The sequence below is a fragment of the Castanea sativa genome, chromosome 5, assembly GCF_040712315.1.
Source record: "Castanea sativa cultivar Marrone di Chiusa Pesio chromosome 5, ASM4071231v1".
NCBI lineage: Eukaryota > Viridiplantae > Streptophyta > Magnoliopsida > Fagales > Fagaceae > Castanea > Castanea sativa.
The window spans coordinates 31,159,316-31,177,051 of record NC_134017.1 but is presented as its reverse complement, the minus strand read 5'-3'; the positions used below and the strand labels follow the sequence as shown (position 1 = coordinate 31,177,051).

Sequence of the window (17,736 nt, the reverse complement as noted above, 5' to 3'; positions counted from 1 at the left end):
TTCGCGTCCCAGAAGATGCCACTTGGCGGTTTTATTTTCAAAAACGCGCGCATTTATTGCTGTAAGCTACACTTTGTTCCCCACGTTCAACGGCGAGATGGGTATCCAACGGTCCTCGTTACTCCACGAAAATTTGGGCGGGACGAATATAATTTCGAGGCTGCTTTTCCGCACATCGTGACGCTTCGGGAACGTGCGCCTCCATTTAATTCCCCAGGGACTAATCCCATCAAAACATCAGCAATCATACTTTACCTGCAGAAAACCGTGGAAATTTGCACACTTTCAACTTTGTAAATTCTTGCTCTCCCTACTCTTAACCTTTTCTCCTCGGACATAGTCCTCGGCTGTCCTCGTAGATATCCTCCCCTTTAGAGTTTAGCCTTTCGTTCTTTTCTGATGGGTAGGTTTAAGTGTCTAGTTGATACCGCCGCTGGAATGGAAGGATTCAGAGCCAAATATCATATTCCCGTGATGTAGGTTTTAAAATATTGCCCGGCAGAAGCCGTGGCCGGTTCTAGAAAAGAGGGAAAGGTTATCATCCCAATGATAGCCTTTATAGAGGGTGGGATGACCCTCCCAATGAGACCTGTAACTAAGGAGTACCTTCGCAACCACCGATTGTGTCCCGATCAGTGCCTTCCAAACGTTTTTAGAGTTTTGGGTAGTGTCGATGCTCTAAACGAGCAAATGGGTCTAAACCTCACTTGGCACGACGTCGTCTTTCTGTACGAGTCCCATAAACTTTCCAATGTAGGTTATTACATTAAATCTCGCTTCAGTGTTGTTAGGCTAATCTCCCCGTCCGCCCAAATCCAACAAAGGCATGAAGGACGACTACCCGATCGTCTCTCGGGAACCGGCACGACGGCCTCCATCGCCAGTTGAGTGGGGAGATCCAGGTGCGACACCTTAGGATTAACCTCCCCACCTCGCAACTTCCTTTAATACTCACAAACATGCACACTAACATGTATTTATATTTGTTTAACTTTATCACTTGCTATGCGAATCTGACCATGTTGTTCACCTTCACGTCTTTCTTTGCAGATAAACAACACGTGCGTCCACGCTTGAGCCACTGCAGTGTTGCCGATCTAAACCGAGTGCTTCGCTCCGAGGTGTTTGTTAGCGAGGACTTACAACTTAGAGCTGCTCACCTGATTCTGGGATACACTTCCATCTCCTCGGACTTCCAGGAGATAGAAAACGCCATAGTCGCGGGTGACCGAAGGCGAAGGAGAATAAACGTAGCCCGGCCCAACTTTTTGGACGACCGCGATCTCCCTGACGACCCTCACACCGTCTTGTACAACCAGCCCATAGCGGCAATTCCCCTCGCTGTGCACTCTCGAGCAACGGCGTTGTTCCGAGAAGAGCGGGTGTCTTCTTCTCATACACTAGACGAAGAGATAGATCAATTCCAATTTGAAGACACCGAAAGACCTCGAGGGAATCAGTTCGTAGTGCTTTCTGACGAGGAGGAAGAAGCCACCGCGGCCTCTGGAATTGTAGGGTTAGTCGTTGCCCAACCAGAGGACGAATCCGAGGAAGATATGGACAGAATGAAGGGTCTCCTAACCAATAGAGCTGCTAAGGTCGTGGAGAAAAAGACGGGGGGGTCCCAAGCTCTTCAAACTTTGCCACCTCCCCTCCTCCAAACTCGAGCCAAAAATTCCAGCCCGAGGATCCCAAAAAGAAGAGAAAAGGGGGAGGCCGAGGGGACTATACAGCAAAGACCCCAAGAAACCACGACAACAACTCCCACCGGTTCCGGCGGAAAGGCCAGGGACAAAGGCAAGGGTAGGGGCCCGCTCGCCTGAAAGCGGGGAAATCAGGGACGAGGCCGAAGTGAGCCGAGCACCGACCACCTGGTCCCCCGACTTAAGACTGGACGGCGCTCCCATCTCCTGCCAATCCAGTATAAGGGCGGTTCAACAAGGCCATGCTCACTACTTGGCCGAAGTGTTGGAGCGCCCTCTTTTGCTGCCCAAGGACATGGAAACCTTGGAAAAAATGAGCCAGCCACAACTATTCCCCTCTTTAAAAAGAGACTTAGCGCTGGTAAGTTTACCCCTTTTTAGGAAGTTTCCACTTTTAACAATATTCAATCATTCATAAGTGCCTTGCTATATCTGACTTCCTTGCACTTTACTGCAGGCCATTCAGGAAGTCTTTGTAGCCGAGAAGTTCATAGAAGACACTCGGAAGAAGGCCAGAACTGAGCAGGAGATTAGGATGGAGACTGAGAAGTCCTTGGGCACAGCCCTTGCTGAAAATGAGAAGCTTACTTCGGAGGTGGCTGAGCTGAGGAGAGAGAAAAATAGGGTCGAGTCAAACTTGAAGACTATGAAGACCCAGATAAAAGGGCAGTGCAAGCTCCTTCACGAAAAAGATGACGAGCTCTCCCGAGCCCAAAGGGAACGCTCGGATTTGGAGAAGGAACTTGCACTGATGAAGGAAGAAGCCAGCTCATTCCATCGCTCTCTACAGTCGCAAGCGTACGAGCTACGAGGAAGGGGTAGCAAACACCGAGGAGCACCTCGACGAAAGAGGCCTTCGCGGCTTTCAGGCCGGGAGTACCGTTAGAAGTCCGGGGGAAGCCCTAAACGTAGCTGAAGTTCCTCTATCCTCGGATCTGAGGAAGTCCGAGAACGTTTGGCTTCCCCTGGAGATACAGGAGATTGAAGAGGCTCCTACTGCTACTCCTACCCCTGAGTCAACTCTCCCTGCTCTGCCTCCGATGGTCCCACAGCTAATTCTAGATCCTACAGAACCTTTAGGTTCCAACAAAGAGAAGGAAGGAGGTGGGGATGCAGAGAAGGACTTGAGCCAGAAAGTGGAACCCAACGTCCTTCCGACGAAGACAGCAGACAAAGGAAAGCAAGTCCTGTCTTCTTTTGAGTTGGAGTTGAGAAAGACCGAGGCCACCAGTATTTCTCAGCAAGACCTCCCTCCAAAAGCTTAGGACTTAGCTTAGGACTTCTCTCTTTTCATATTCGAATTAAATTTGTAATGTATATTTGAATGATTAATGAAGAACAATTCCGTTTAATTCTCACCCATGTTGCATCCATTTTACTTTATTCTTTTTGTACTTGTCATAAAGATTGACATTAATACGTAGTCAAAAAGGGACAGAACAAACAAATCTAACTCCAAGTATTACACAATCATAACCTCCACCCAGTCATTCGCGTGTTATTAAAAACTTAATAAAAAGTGATGTGGCTAATATGTTTAAACAATGCCTTGGTTAAAAAAGAGAGACCTCATATAACGATTAAAACCTTATAATGTGTAGCATTGTTTTTAGTAGGATGTAAGATCCGAGGACCATTCCTTACATAAATTTGCTTAACACTTAAAGATATAGAACTTTAAAATCCGATCTAACAAACAGTAAGGTACTAATTCCCAGGCGCAATGAGGAATTAACTTTAATCAAGTTTGCGGTCCGAGAACAAGACTTATCCAAGTTGCTGTTTAATTATTTAGATCAGTAATTTCAAATGTTAATTTCTCCAAAGTAGGAGGTCTGAGGACCCGGCATAACTTAGGTTCTGTTTAACAAATGAGAAGACATCAATTTCCACAAGGTTTGTGGTCCGAGGACTACACTTAACCAAGTTTCTGTTTGATTCTTTAGAACAGTAGCTTCAATTGTTAATTTTCCCAAAGTAGGAGGTCCGAGGACCCGGCATAACTTAGGTTCTGTTTAACAAATGAGAAGACATCAATTTCCACAAGGTTTGTGGTCCGAGGACTACACTTAACCAAGTTTCTGTTTGATTCTTTAGAACAGTAGCTTCAATTGTTAATTTTTCCAAAGTAGGAGGTCCGAGGACCCGGCATAACTTATGTTCTGTTTAACAAATGAGAAGACATCAATTTCCACAAGGTTTGTGGTCCGAGGACTACACTTAACCAAGTTTCTGTTTGATTCTTTAGAACAATAGCTTCAATTGTTAATTTTCCCAAAGTAGGAGGTCCGAGGACCCGGCATAACTTAGGTTCTGTACAACAAATGAGAAGACATCAATTTCCACAAGGTTTGTGGTCCGAGGACTACACTTAACCAAGTTTCTGTTTGATTCTTTAGAACAGTAACTGCATGCGTCAGAGGTACTTATAACTTCGAAATGTTAACTGACAAAAGCACATTTTATTAATAATAATACCTTCTAAGATTATTTACATTCCATGGGCGTGGTACAATTCTTTCGTCTAGGTCAGCTAGCCGATATGACCCTATGCCTGCTACTGACACAATGCGATAGGGGCCTTCCCAGTTGGGTCCTAGCTTACCCCAGGCTGGGTTTTTAGAGGTGCCAACAACTTTTCTAAGCACAAGATCACCAGGTGCAAGTGGCCTTAGCCTCACGTGGGCATCATATCCTCGTTTTAGCTTCTGTTGATAGTAAGCCATTTGAACCATAGCTGCCTCGCGTCGTTCCTCAAGTAAATCAAGACCTTTCTCCAGGAGTCCATCGTTGTTCTCCGGCTAAAAGAACTTGTCTTTAGGGTAGGAAAACCGTATTCCAAAGGTATCACCGCCTTGGCCCCATAAGTCATAGAGAATGGCGTTTCTCCAAAGGTGGACCGCGCGGTGTGGTCCGATACGTCCACGTAACATGAGGGAGCTCTTCTACCCATCCGCCTTTCGCATCGTCCAACCTTTTCTTACCCCACCGACAATGACCTTGTTAACGGCCTCGGCTTGCCCATTTCCTTGAGGATAAAGCTGGAGTGGAATATCTATTTATGATACCCATGTCACCACAATACTTCCTAAAAGCCTTACGCCATCTAAGCGAACACCATTGTCTGAGATGAGTGTGTGTGGTATACCGAATCTAGTGACGATGTTTTTCCAGACAAACTTCTTGGAGTCAACATCTCTAATGTTTGCTAAGGGCTCGGCCTCAACCCATTTAGTGAAATAGTCCGTTCCCACGAGAAGCCATCTTTTGTTATACGTTGCCTCGGAATGGCCCAACTATGTCTAGTCCCCACCGTGCGAAGCGGCCAAGGACCGGAAAGGGGGTTAAGAACTCCTCCAGGTTGATGAATATTGGGGCGAACCTCCGACACCGATTGCATTTCCCCGGCATAGTCTCGAGCCTCCCTTTGCATATTGGGCCACCAATAACCCCGAGTTAGAGCTCGTGGGCTAAGGATCTTCCCCCGGTGTGGCTGCCACAAATCCCTTCATGCGGTTCTTCCGGAAGCCCTTCCGTTGAGTCGGGTGTACACACAACAAGTACGGTCTGAAAAGGATTGTTTGTAGCGCTCGGTCCTCGGACAACCAGAAACGCGGCGCCTTTCGGCGTATCTTATCTGCTTCAGATTTTTCCTCAGGAAGGACATCATTCCTAAGAAAAGATATGACCGGGTCAATCCAGCTAGGTCCAGGCCTTATCAAATGGATGCGAGGTGCGTTGGCAATGACAACAGAGGGTTCTAGTAAATCCTCAACGAGGATAACCCTAGGTAAACCTTGAGCCGAGGACGTTGCCAGCGTGGCTAAGGAGTCTGCATGTGTGTTTCCGCTCCGAGAGATATGAGTTAAGGCGAAGGAGTCAAATTTAGTTTGCTGACGCTTGATCTGGGCCAAATATTCCTGCATCCTTGGATCTCTAGCCTCCATGGTCCCTGTGACCTGGCCGACCACCAGTTGAGAGTCCGAGAAGACATGGATCTCCTTTCCACCCATTCTACGCACCATTTTCATGCCTACTAAGACTGCTTCGTATTCGGCCTCATTATTAGTGGCCGAGAATGCCAATCTCAAAGACTTTTCGAAAACAATTCCCTCGGGGGACGTCAGGACAAGTCCAACACCTGACCCTCTCTGATTGGCTGCCCTATCAACATACAGTTCCCAAATCGGAGATACCGCTGCTGTGATCAAACCAACTGATTTTTCACCCATGTGGGCCTCCTTTACAGTTTCTTCCAGTAATGGCTCGGCGAATTCCGCCACCAAGTCGGCGAGGACCTGACCCTTCACCGAGGTGCGAGGCTTGTATTTAACATCAAAAGCCCCCAGGATGGTCCCCCACTTTGCTATCCTTCCTGAGTAGTCGGCACTACGCAAGACCGCCTGAGGGGCAACGGGTCGGAATAACCACCGTGCGGGATTGAAAATAATGGGGAAGCTTTCGCGTGGCATGAACCCCCGCCAGGAGCGCATTCTCTAAGGGTTGATACCGCCCCTCGGCATCACCTAAAGATTTACTAACGTAATATACCGGTCTTTGCACCCCTTTATCATCTCTTATCAGACCAGCCGGCCGCGTGACGGCCGCCAGATAAGCAAACAAAATCTCATGTGCCTCCGGACGAGACAATGGGTGGCCGAGAAAGATATTGCTTGAGTCGTTGAAAAGCTAACTCGCAGTCCTCGGTCCATCGAAACCCTTTCCACTTATTCAACGTTGGAAGAAAGGCCGACACCGGCACCACCGAGATATGAACCTATTCAAGGCGGCAATCATTCCCGTTAACTTTTGAATCTCTTTTGGAGTTCCGAGGAGGCCGCAAGTCCCGAATAGCCTTGACACCGCACCGGATTTACCTCTATGCCTCTATGAGTAATCATGTATCCCAAAAATTTTTCAGACCCCACGCCGAAAGAGCACTTTGAGGCATTGAGGCGCAACTTGTACTTTCTCAGTATCTGAAAAGTGTCGGCCAAATCTTTCACGTGTGAGGGTATTGTTTTGCTTTTCACCACCATATCGTCGACATATACTTCAATGGTTTTCCCCATTTGCTGTTCAAACATTCTGGTCATCATCCTTTGATAGGTAGCCCCAGCATTCTTCAAGCCGAATGGCATGACCTTATAATGATAATTCACCGTCGGTGTAATGAAGGCAGTCTTTTCCTGATCATCTAATGCCAAGGGAATCTGGTGGTAACCCTGGAAGGCGTTCAAAAAACTCATCCGAGGATGTCCGACAGTGGCATCCACCAGTTGATCAATACGTGGCATTGGGAACGAATCTTTAGGACAGGCCTTGTTCAGATCAGTAAAGTCCACACATACCCTCCACGTTCCATTCTTCTTTTTGACAACAACCGTATGGGCCAACCACTCGGGGTAGAAAACCTCTTTGATAGCACCAGCCCTTTTAAGTTTAAGAACCTCTTCCTTCACAGCCTCGGAATGTTCCCTGGAAGATCGCCGAGGTGGCTGCCTTCTCGGAATGATAGCTGGGTTGACATTTAAGTGATGACAAATGAAGCTCGGATTAACGCCTGGAGCTTTATAAGGATCCCACGCAAAAACATCAACATTGTCCTTCAAGAATTCTAACAATTCCATCTTCTCTTGGTGTGGCAAAAGTACACGGACTTGGAAGAATCTCTCTGGGTCATCGGCTACTGGAAACTTCTCTAACTCCTCACAATATGTCTCCTCTCCTGTCGCCATCCCAGATGAATCAGGAGACGTTAACTGCTATAAGTCTTTGGTGATTAAAGCCGAAGACTTGGCTTCTGTCTGATGTAATACCGCAGCCGATATGCACTGCCTGGCTACCGATTGGCTGCCGAGGATTTCCTCACCACATTCCCCCGAGGGGAATTTAACTTTAACGTGCAAGGTAGAGGAGACAGCCCCAAGCGCGTGCAGCCAGGGCCGGGCGAGGATGGCTGTATATGGAGAGTACGCGTCAACCACGATGAAATCCACCTCAACCGTTTCTGAGCCGGATTGAACGGGCAACCGAATCTGTCCCTTCGGGAGGACGGCTCTCCATTCAAAGCTTATAAGCGGGGAGTCATAAGGGGTAAGATCTTCCAGCTTCAATCTCAATCCCTTAAATAGATCAGGGTACATGATATCTGTACCGCTGCCCTGGTCTATCATCACCCTCCTCACATCATAGTTCCCTATCCTGAGCGTAACCACAAGAGCATCGTCATGGGGTTGGATAGTCCCTACTTTATCTTCCTCAGAAAATCCCAAGACGGGAAAATTGAGCTTCAACCTCTTCGGCACACGCGCCCCGTGTCCTCGCCCGAGAATGAGAAACTGCCATCACCCTAGTGGGGGCCGAACCGGTCGCCAGGGTGCAGCAAAATAACATTAATTGTTCTCGATGCGGCCGAGATGAATTGTTCCTCCGGTTGTTCGAGCCAACTTGGTGACCGACCTCGCCACGGCCGACACAAGTGCCGCTTCAACTTTCCCTCACCGACGAGCCGCTCCAGATGGTTCCACAAGGTCCGACGAGTTCTCGGTGAGTGTGGCCCACATCTTGATGGTACTGACAAAATAGGTTTTGATTTCTTTTCGCGGGGTCCCCTCGCCATCTTCTTGGGGCCATCTCGAAGAAGGGCTCTTACGAACTTTCTCTAGTAACCGATGCACCGGTTCTCGAACACCGTATTTACGCCTCGAGGTGCCGCCGAGCCGATTGCCCGAAATAATCCCTCCTCGGCTTGTTGTGATATCCGTCCGACCCGAAATCCCTTCTCTCCTGGCGGGATAACCTTCTCCTTTCCTTCCCCGCTCGGTCTTCCTCTACCCTTTTATACTCATCAATACGATCCATAAGGCGGCGTACGCTGCGGACGGGCTTTTTCGTCAAAGACTTTCTTAGGTCGTGGTCAGTAGGAAGACCTACCTTAAAGGTATTAAGCGCCACCTCATCAAAATCACCATTTATTTCATTAAATATTTCCCAGTATCGGTCGGAGTATGCTTTCAGCGTCTCCCCTTCCTTCATGGCCATGGATAGCAGCGAGTCCAATGGTCGAGGGACTCTGCTACACGTGATAAACCGCGAAGCGAATGCCTTAGTTAACTCCCCGAATGAGCCTACAGACCCCGATTTGAGACCGTTAAACCACCTCATAGCCACAGGTCCCAAGCTGGAGGGGAAAACTTTACACATCAGAGTCTCGTTGTGAGAGTGCATTGCCATCCTCTGGTTGAAGTGACTCACGTGCTCCACCGGATCAGTCCGGCCATTGTAGATGGTAAAGGTGGGCTGGGTAAACCTCCTCGGAAGCCTTCCTTTTTCAATCCTCCGTGTGAATGGAGACTTGGAGAGTTGGTGCAACGCCCTACTCATAGCGTCGTTGCCTAAGCCCCTAGAATGAAGCCTCTTACGCCTGCGAGTTGGCTGGTCGTCCTTCTCACCGGAGGACGTTGCACTGGTGGGAGAGCGCGACCTTGTAGCCCCTTCCCCTATCCTCCTCTGAGGAAGGATTAGATGAGGACGGTGAAAACCTACGCTTAGCACGGCGTAACTTCCTCTTCAACCGATTAATCTCCTTCTGCATGGATTTAGAACCCTCCTCGTGAGTGGTGCTACCCCCACCATGAGTATGGCTGGCGCCTGGGTACTCTGTGTGGACGCTTCCCTCACGATCCCTTCGATGTTCAAGACGCTTGAAATGGTCCTCCGGTTGTGATCCCTGTGACTCTGCATGGTAAGAGCCTAAGCCTGCCATAATATCCCTACCCCTTCTAGACTAGATTTCCCACAGACGGCGCCAATTGTAAGCGCACAATTGCACCTGGTCCCAAGAACAGTTACGGGCTCAGGCCCAATGAGCCTTAAACAATATGAATTTGTAGAGTGTGGGCTTGAAACCCAGGTTAGAAGTGACTAAGGATTAAATGATAAGTCAAAGATTGCTAACACTTGAAAACAACAAGGAATATTGTAAATCAACCTCCTCGGACGTAAGCTGAGAGTTGTTCTTATATTATCTCTTCCTCTTTTTTCTTTTCCTTTTGGATTACAAAAAAGTCAGTCCCTCTTTCTGTTCTAGGTTGCTCCTTAAATACTCATCTTTTTGATACTTTGTACACGTGTTGCCCCAACTCCCCCTTAGCCTAGATATTTCTTTTCTCAGTGCCTTTGAATAGTAACCAGAAGTTTCTCTTCCACTGTTCAGGTGTCACTTCCCCATTAATGCGGCCAGGGTGGTAGGTGCAGGGTCTTTAATGTGGAGGTGGCAGCCTTTATCTTTGGTATTTCTCTGACATCGGTGCTTTTAGGACATTCAAGGGTTCCCCCTCTTTAACCATTGGTTTTGACCGTGTCATTCCCTAACCTTTACCATGAAGTTCCGGGTTCTCCGGTGTCCGTCCGAAGGGAAATTCACCCTCGGCTAGATCCTCGGATCCTCTGCGTATGTGCCGACCCGTAGTACTAACAAGTTCTAAACCCAAGAGCAGGTCGGCCTTCCTTAGCATGGCCCAAAGACCCACATTCCCATCAGGGTCTTTTTACTCCCCACATTTTTCACATGAATTTTTTTTTTAAAAAAAATTTTAATTTCTTATTTTTATAAAGAAAACATGTATTTGCCATTTGGAAAGTTATGTAAGAAATTACTTGATGTAAAATGCATTATTTTGAATTTACTACTTTGAATTTATTATTTATATCAAGAATGAACTCAGTTAAACTTACTAATATTTATTCAATAATTTTAAAATTATACAAATCCTAACATTGCTATCTAAAACAAAATAACTCAAAGATAACTAAAACAAATATACAAGTTTTATTTCTACACAATATCAACATTCCAAAATATAAAACAAAATTACAAATGACTTATTGGATAACTCATTTGATAAATAAATAAAAACATATAAGAAATTTACAATCTTGAAAATTAATTTTATAATCTATTATCAATTGTGGTTGACACTCTATTTCAATTTGAGATATACATTAAAGTTTGATTGCTTATTTATACATGGTCTCTTTTATGAATATGATATCATTGTTAAGCAATACACACTTTAGGAAATATCATAATTTATTTTGAAAAGTCGTTTATTTTGGACATAAATTGTTAAAAAATAGGTATAAGCATTCACAATTTATGCTAATTTGATACTTTGACTTCACTATTTTCACACTTGTGAATGTTTCTCACACGTCTACAATTTTAAAAACAGACTCTATTGTAACCAGATTTTCTTGGCATGTACTTTGCTATTTGATATTTAAAAATCTTTACTCATTACAGAATGCTCAACCATTTATTTCTTAATTAATTTGCATGCAGTTATGTAAATGTATCAATTGTTTCCTTAAAGCTCACAATAAACAATTAAACCAATATTGTCTTAATTTTACTATTTTTTTTACCCAAAAAAAAGTTTTGAAGAAATGATTCAGGTCGGGTCGCGGGTTGGGTCGGATTGACCCGCAACAACACGGGTCGGGTCACGGGTCAACTCGTTTTTACTTCGAGTAAAAAAAAAAAAGAGTTCGGGTGGGGTATTTTTTGGATCGGGTCGGGTACCCGTTTTGCCATGTCTACAAAAATGTATAAAAAAAAGAGGGTGACTTGTCTTACTCAAGTTAGAAAGCACTAGTTGCCCCCAATGACTCTTCGGCCCTTTGTCTGAACTCAACCGACCTAAAGCCCTAAAAAAAAAATCCTACCAAACTTCAGAGAGAGAGAGAGAGAGAGAGAGAGAGAGAGAGAGAGAGAGAGAGAGAGAGAGAATACACACTACAGGGGAGAGAGAAATAACCGTCAATTTGTGGGTTTGAGGAAAAAGAGTCATACGAGTGTTTGGGTTTCTATGGGTTTGGCTTCTTCGGTTCTTAGTTTAGTTTTTGTGGGGAGAGAAAAATGATAGTTTGACTTCTACAGGTGTTGAAGCGAAGGGGAAAGGAGATGTTTTGACTAGTGGATACCACTGAGTTAAAGTAGTTTTTTTTTTTTTTAGAAAGAAAACCAAGGGGATTTGGGTTGCCAAACACGATGAGAATGAGTTAGAAGGAAATAGGGAATTAGATATAAGTTATGAGAAATGTGATATGAGTTATTAGATATGGATTATGAGGGAACCAAACAAGATCATTAGCGTTTCATTATTCTTTACCACTAGTCGTAGACCCGCATGTTGCGCGTGATAATTTTTTTTAGAGTTATCTCATAAATATATATATTTATGATTATTATTATTGTTGTTGTTGTTGTTTTACTATTGTCTATGTAACTTATGTAAAATTCTTATATGATAAAATTATCCAAATCATGCTATGTAATAAAATAACATTATATTCTTTATAATGCAATAGGTTAACATTTAACAAGCAGAGAGAACAAAAAAGAAAAAAGAAAAAAAAAAGTTAAAACACAAAACTAAATTGCATCAACTCAAAGTAAAGTTATTAAAAATACAACAAAATTAATAACCTAAAGTAGGGATGCAAGAAAAATAAAAAAATCCACCAAAAAAATTGAGAGAGAGTAATAGCTTTTTTTAGTGAGGGAAAATTATGAATAGAAAAGATAATGAAAAAAATTATGATAAGAGGATAAGAATAAGAAGAAACAAAATAAATGAAGATAAAGAGAAAGATGAAGAGTGATATTAAGATAGAGGGTACTGGAGAGATGAAAATGTGAAAGGAATGAGAAATGTTGGAGAAAGTGTAAACGTTAAAAAAAATGAGTATGATTTTATAAGGAATTTATTTATTTATTTGTATTTAATTAAAAATTTATATATTTATTTTTAAAAATTAAAAAAATGAGAGAAAATATTAATAATTTAATGATATGGAGGATATGATTGAATTTAAATGGTCAATTCTTGTAGTGCTATTGATTTTAGCTTGAACATATATATATATATATATATTTTGCAACATGAAAAATGATAAACCCTATCCATATAACTAAATTAAAGTTGCTTTATGATGTCGAGTTAACAAAATGAATTGGTGGTTATTAGAAAGCTAAGCATTTTTTTTTTGAAAGAATAAACCTAAAACCTGAATATGAATTGTCTTGTTTTATTGCTTGTCATTTGGGTGAGATTGAAGCCTCGCATAAATTAATGGAGCGTCATTAGACCTATCAACCATTATAGCTTTAAAGAATACTAAAAACAAAAACTTAGCATAAATCAGTACTTACTTTTTGCAAGTCAAGAGGTTACACATACAATCTAACGTACATCATTACCCAACAATGTTTCAACTCACCACACAGCAAAGTAATCATGCAAATGAACTTTGAAATATCCATTTGGTGTTACGATCGATGGTATGTAGCTTTTACTAAAAAAAAAATGTAATAGTGGTAAATTAAACAACACTATTCAACTACTTAGATTTATCACAATATGAGGAGAACATGAATGCATCATGGACCCCTTTGTTCCTTATGGCCCATACCAAATTTAAACTATTGGAATTAAGAAGAGCAGATTTCTAAATATATAAATAGGATAATTTTTGATAGAAGTCAATCAATGTACATGAGGAGAGAAAAAAAAAAAATGAAAAGATAACGTATCAAGTCTAAAAGGAATTTCATAGAACAAATGTCATGTTGTACAAAAATGACATATATAGAACAACTAAATAGGTGAATTCAAAGCAATCAAACTAAGAATTTAAAGAAAAACACATGTAATAAAATTAACAATTAAGGAGAGAAAAAAAACTTAAATTACAAAACTAAATAGCATTAGCTCAATATAAAGTTCTAAAGAACACAACAATTTATCAACCTAAAGCAAAGATGAAAGAAAATAAAAAAAAATCCACCAAAAAATTGAGAGAGAGAGAGAGAGAGAGAGAGAGAGAGAGAGAACCTTTTTTTTGTGAGGGAAAAGTATGTAAATAATGGAAGAGAGAATGACAAATTTATAGTAAGAGGTTGTGACTAGGAAAAGACAAAAAAAAGGAAGATGAAGAGAAAGACGAAGAGTGATATTAAGGTAGAGGGTAGTGGAGAGATAAAAAGGTAAGGTAAAGGGTAGTGGAGAGATAAAAAGTGATATTAAGGTAGAGAGTAGTGGCCAGTGAGTAGTGGGGAAATGAAAATGTAAGGGATAGAGAAAGATTTGAGAAAATGTAAAGATTTAAAAAAAAAAAAGAGTAAATGTTAAAAAAAAATTATAGGGAAATTGGAAAGAAAAATGATAATGACGTGGATGCTGATGTGACTCAACTGAAGCGTAGCAATAATAAATGCTACACTTTAGTTTTTAGATATATATGGATTAGATTTTTAATATAACGGGAGCTCTGTAGCTTAATTGGCTTTCTAGTGTTTTCAAGATAGACATTTAGGGTTTAAATTTAATCTCCAACTATAGTATCATCAAAAAGATTTTTAAGGTAAAAATTCAATAAGTTTGTTTTTCGTTTCTAAATTTTGCAAAACGTCTACTTGATGTGTGTGTTTGGCAAAAATTATTTTTGCCAACTTATTTTACTATTCAGCTTATTTTTGCTATTATTCATGGGGCCCACTGCACAATATTTTTAGTAAAAAATTTTCAGTTTCAGCAAAATAAACAGATTCCAAATGGATACTGATAGGCCAAAAATGTGTTGACCCCTTGTGATGGATTAAGTTGATTAATTAGCCAAGTTGATTAATTAATTAAATTAAAATGCAAACACGTGGTAGCACAAACAAATCACCAATAAACTAAAGTATGCAGTGAAAATTAAATGACACGGTAATTTGTTTACAAATGGGGAAAACCTACACGGCAAAAACCCCATTGAGTGATTTTAAGGTCACCACTTTCAAAATTCCACTATTATCACAATAAGCGGTTACAAGTAAAGGTATCTCAAGTACCTTACCAACCTACAGTTGAACCCTTACCCAATATCCAATTTGACTTGTTCTGTAGTGAAAATTTCTCCTTTCAATGTATGGCTCCCAAGTACGTGACTAACCAATTTGATACGCGGATCCCAGTACGCGACTTACTCCTTTGCACGAATCCCAGTATGTGACTAACTCTACAGCAACCCTTTGATTGTTGTAGTTGATTTGCAGCAGCTTCACATAGAAACACCAATAAGATCTTCAATGTTGGTGCAAGAGACTTTGCTTGGTCACAAAACCCAAAGGCGTACAAGAAACGCAGTAAGAACTCTTTTTTCTGTAGGAGGAGGCTAGGGTTTCAAAAAGAAAACCTTATAAAGCTCTCTAGGGTTAGGTTTTTCTTTTTCCACTTCCTTTAAATAGGAGCTTAATGGGCTCTCTTATTTCAAATAGGTTTACACAAACCTTGGGCTTTCCTAGTCCAATAAGAATTATACAAACCCATAAACAAATAGCATTTTAGAGTAAAAACGTTGCTGGCTATAATCTGAAACCCGTAAGCTCAATCGATCGAGACATCTGTTGAGCTTTAATGAATCTCAACAGATCGAGCTTCTGTCGAGGAGGTATCGAGACCTACAGTTTGCACTTTTCTTGAGCAGTTCTTAAGTAATCTTCATGTCTTCAATTTAACCACTTGTAATGATCATCTTGAACCTACTTAGATATACCCAAATACAAGTAAAATGCGTTTTGTCAAAGGATATATCAACTACATAAAAATATGTCTCCAACAGATACTACGTCAATTTGTATATGTCCATTAGTTTATATCCTCCGTGGTTTAAAGGATTGTTGATGTGGTATATGACTTGGACTGAACTATTTCATTTTAAAATGTTTTGGACACATGGCACACATTTATTAGTACACATGGAAACAATAATACAATCAATCAAGTGAAAGTAGCATATGCAACTTAGAGACGAGAACCTTAAAATCACAAAATTTTCATTTGATGATTGATTCTGGTCATCTTCCTAGCTGGCCAGAACATTCTGGTCATCTGTAGCATAACCTACAGATACCGCCCTTACACCTCACATTTTCAAATCTCAGGACATCCCCAAATTCCATACCAAAACTCTGTTGGTTTCATCTCAAACTTGGTTCTCTCTCTTCAATAAAGTGGTAGGGTCGAACCTTTGAAAGTTTGGCTATGTTTCCTGGTTATTCATCATTAGAAAACTAGTCTATTATTCTTGAGCTCCAACTATCACGATCCATCTATCAGTTCCATTCCTATTATTATTGTTTTGAAGTTAATGATCTTTTGATTCGATTTATACTAGATACATTCACACATTTTTATTCCTATTAATACACACAATTATGGTAGTTGATTTAACCAAAGGTTCAGATCATAAAAGTTACTTCGGTTGTAGATGGAAAGAAGCATGAATCTTCTCAATGATACATATTCTGCACCGTATAGTTCTTTCTTCTTTATATTTAACATGCTCTATTTTGTGTATTTTGATGATAACATGTCAGTCACATGCTTGTTTGTTTGATTTTCTTTGAAGTATGTAAGTTCAGGCTTTCTTCCTAAAGCATATGGTGGGCGTATGCCACTTTAACACCAGTGTACGCTGGTGTGACCCGAACCACTTCCTAGTTTTCTTCTCGGTTGTTCTTGTATTAATTATTTTTTTAGGGCTTTGCTCAAAGCTCAGTGGAGTACACCAACCATATGTAGCTTACGCCACCTTATAGGAAAACCCTACTTTGCCTTTCAATTCGTGCTATATTTGCAATTTTGTATATATATATATATATATATATTATTTTATTTTTAAATTTTGTATCATTCTTTTGATTTTTTTTTTAATTTAATGTCATAAAACTTAAAATACAAAAAATAAATACAATTTTCCTTTTAGATTAGAGTGGAATTTCTTTGATTTTAAGTTAAACTAGTCGCTAACTTGTGCAATGCACGGGATAAAATATTATGAAAGTATAGTTTATACATATATTAGTTAAAAATGAATAATTATTATATGAAAAAAATAACCGAATTATATATATATATATATATATATATATATATATATATATAATATTTAAAGATGAAACAAAGGTGCATTATTTATATTTATATCATATATAACCTTTTATAAAATATGGAACAACAAAATACAACAACAATATTGACAAAAAGAAATTTCTAAGTTTCACTGAGGCTTTTAGGGAAAAAAACTCAAATAAAGTAATATAAAAACAACATTCTATAACACGAAGTATTCATCCAACAAAACAAAGATGTACACGAGAATAAAAAATCAAGATATTTTAGTGACAACCATTACCTCTTAGCTTCTTTTTAACATTTACACCATAAAAACTCTAGTGTCTTCATAAGAAGAAGGGTTTGTAAAAACAGAAGGATAGAAATGGTAGAGAGAGTAAAATTGTGGGACAACCAAAACTTACGCGACAAATTATTAGAAGGTCAACTAATAGTCAAACTTCTTTAGTTTGGTTTAAAATTCTCCATGTTGTTGAGTAATAGTTGGTTTAAAACTTTCCATGTTACTAAGTAGTAGTTAGCTTGAAACTCTATGTCGTTGAGTAATAGTTGATTTAAAACTCTTTAGTTTGAAGAGTAGTAATCGATTTAATAAATAAAACAATAAAAAAAAAATAATGTGTAAGACTACCAAAACTTATGTTTTTTGAAACCTAATCCCAACGTGAGTATCTTTAGATTCTACTATTGTAGTCTAATTAAAGAAATTAAAAAATAAAATAAAATAATGAAAGCCGTCAAGTGTTCTCTTCGTATATATGGAGATGTGCTTAATCAATTTATACTATTTGTTCTCAATTCTTCAATGTATCTTATGCTCTATTATTATCATATTTTGTAAAAGAAGATTGGAGATATACTACCTATTTGCCCTAACTTCAATAGGTTTATGATTACCCTTGCATCAACACTATCTAAGCGTTTTATCTGCTGTGGGATATCAATGGTAGTCTAGGACTTGGGAAGTCATCTGATATGAGATTGTAAAATTGTATCGGGTACAAATATATAATAATAATAATAATAGAGTTCCACTCATTGTTAATTTTGGATTAAATAAAAATAAT

The 17,736-nt window shown here is 40.5% G+C and overlaps 1 protein-coding gene across 1 annotated transcript; it reads left to right on the top strand.

Moving 5' to 3' along the window:
* The first annotated feature begins 1,826 nt into the window (after nucleotides 1-1,826).
* Nucleotides 1,827-2,589, top strand: LOC142635064 (uncharacterized). The gene is made up of 2 exons (XM_075809279.1): nucleotides 1,827-2,064; nucleotides 2,161-2,589. The coding sequence occupies exons 1-2, from the start codon at nucleotides 1,999-2,001 to the stop codon at nucleotides 2,587-2,589; spliced, it is 495 nt and encodes a 164-aa protein (XP_075665394.1). The 5' UTR covers nucleotides 1,827-1,998.
* The last annotated feature ends 15,147 nt before the right edge of the window (nucleotides 2,590-17,736 follow it).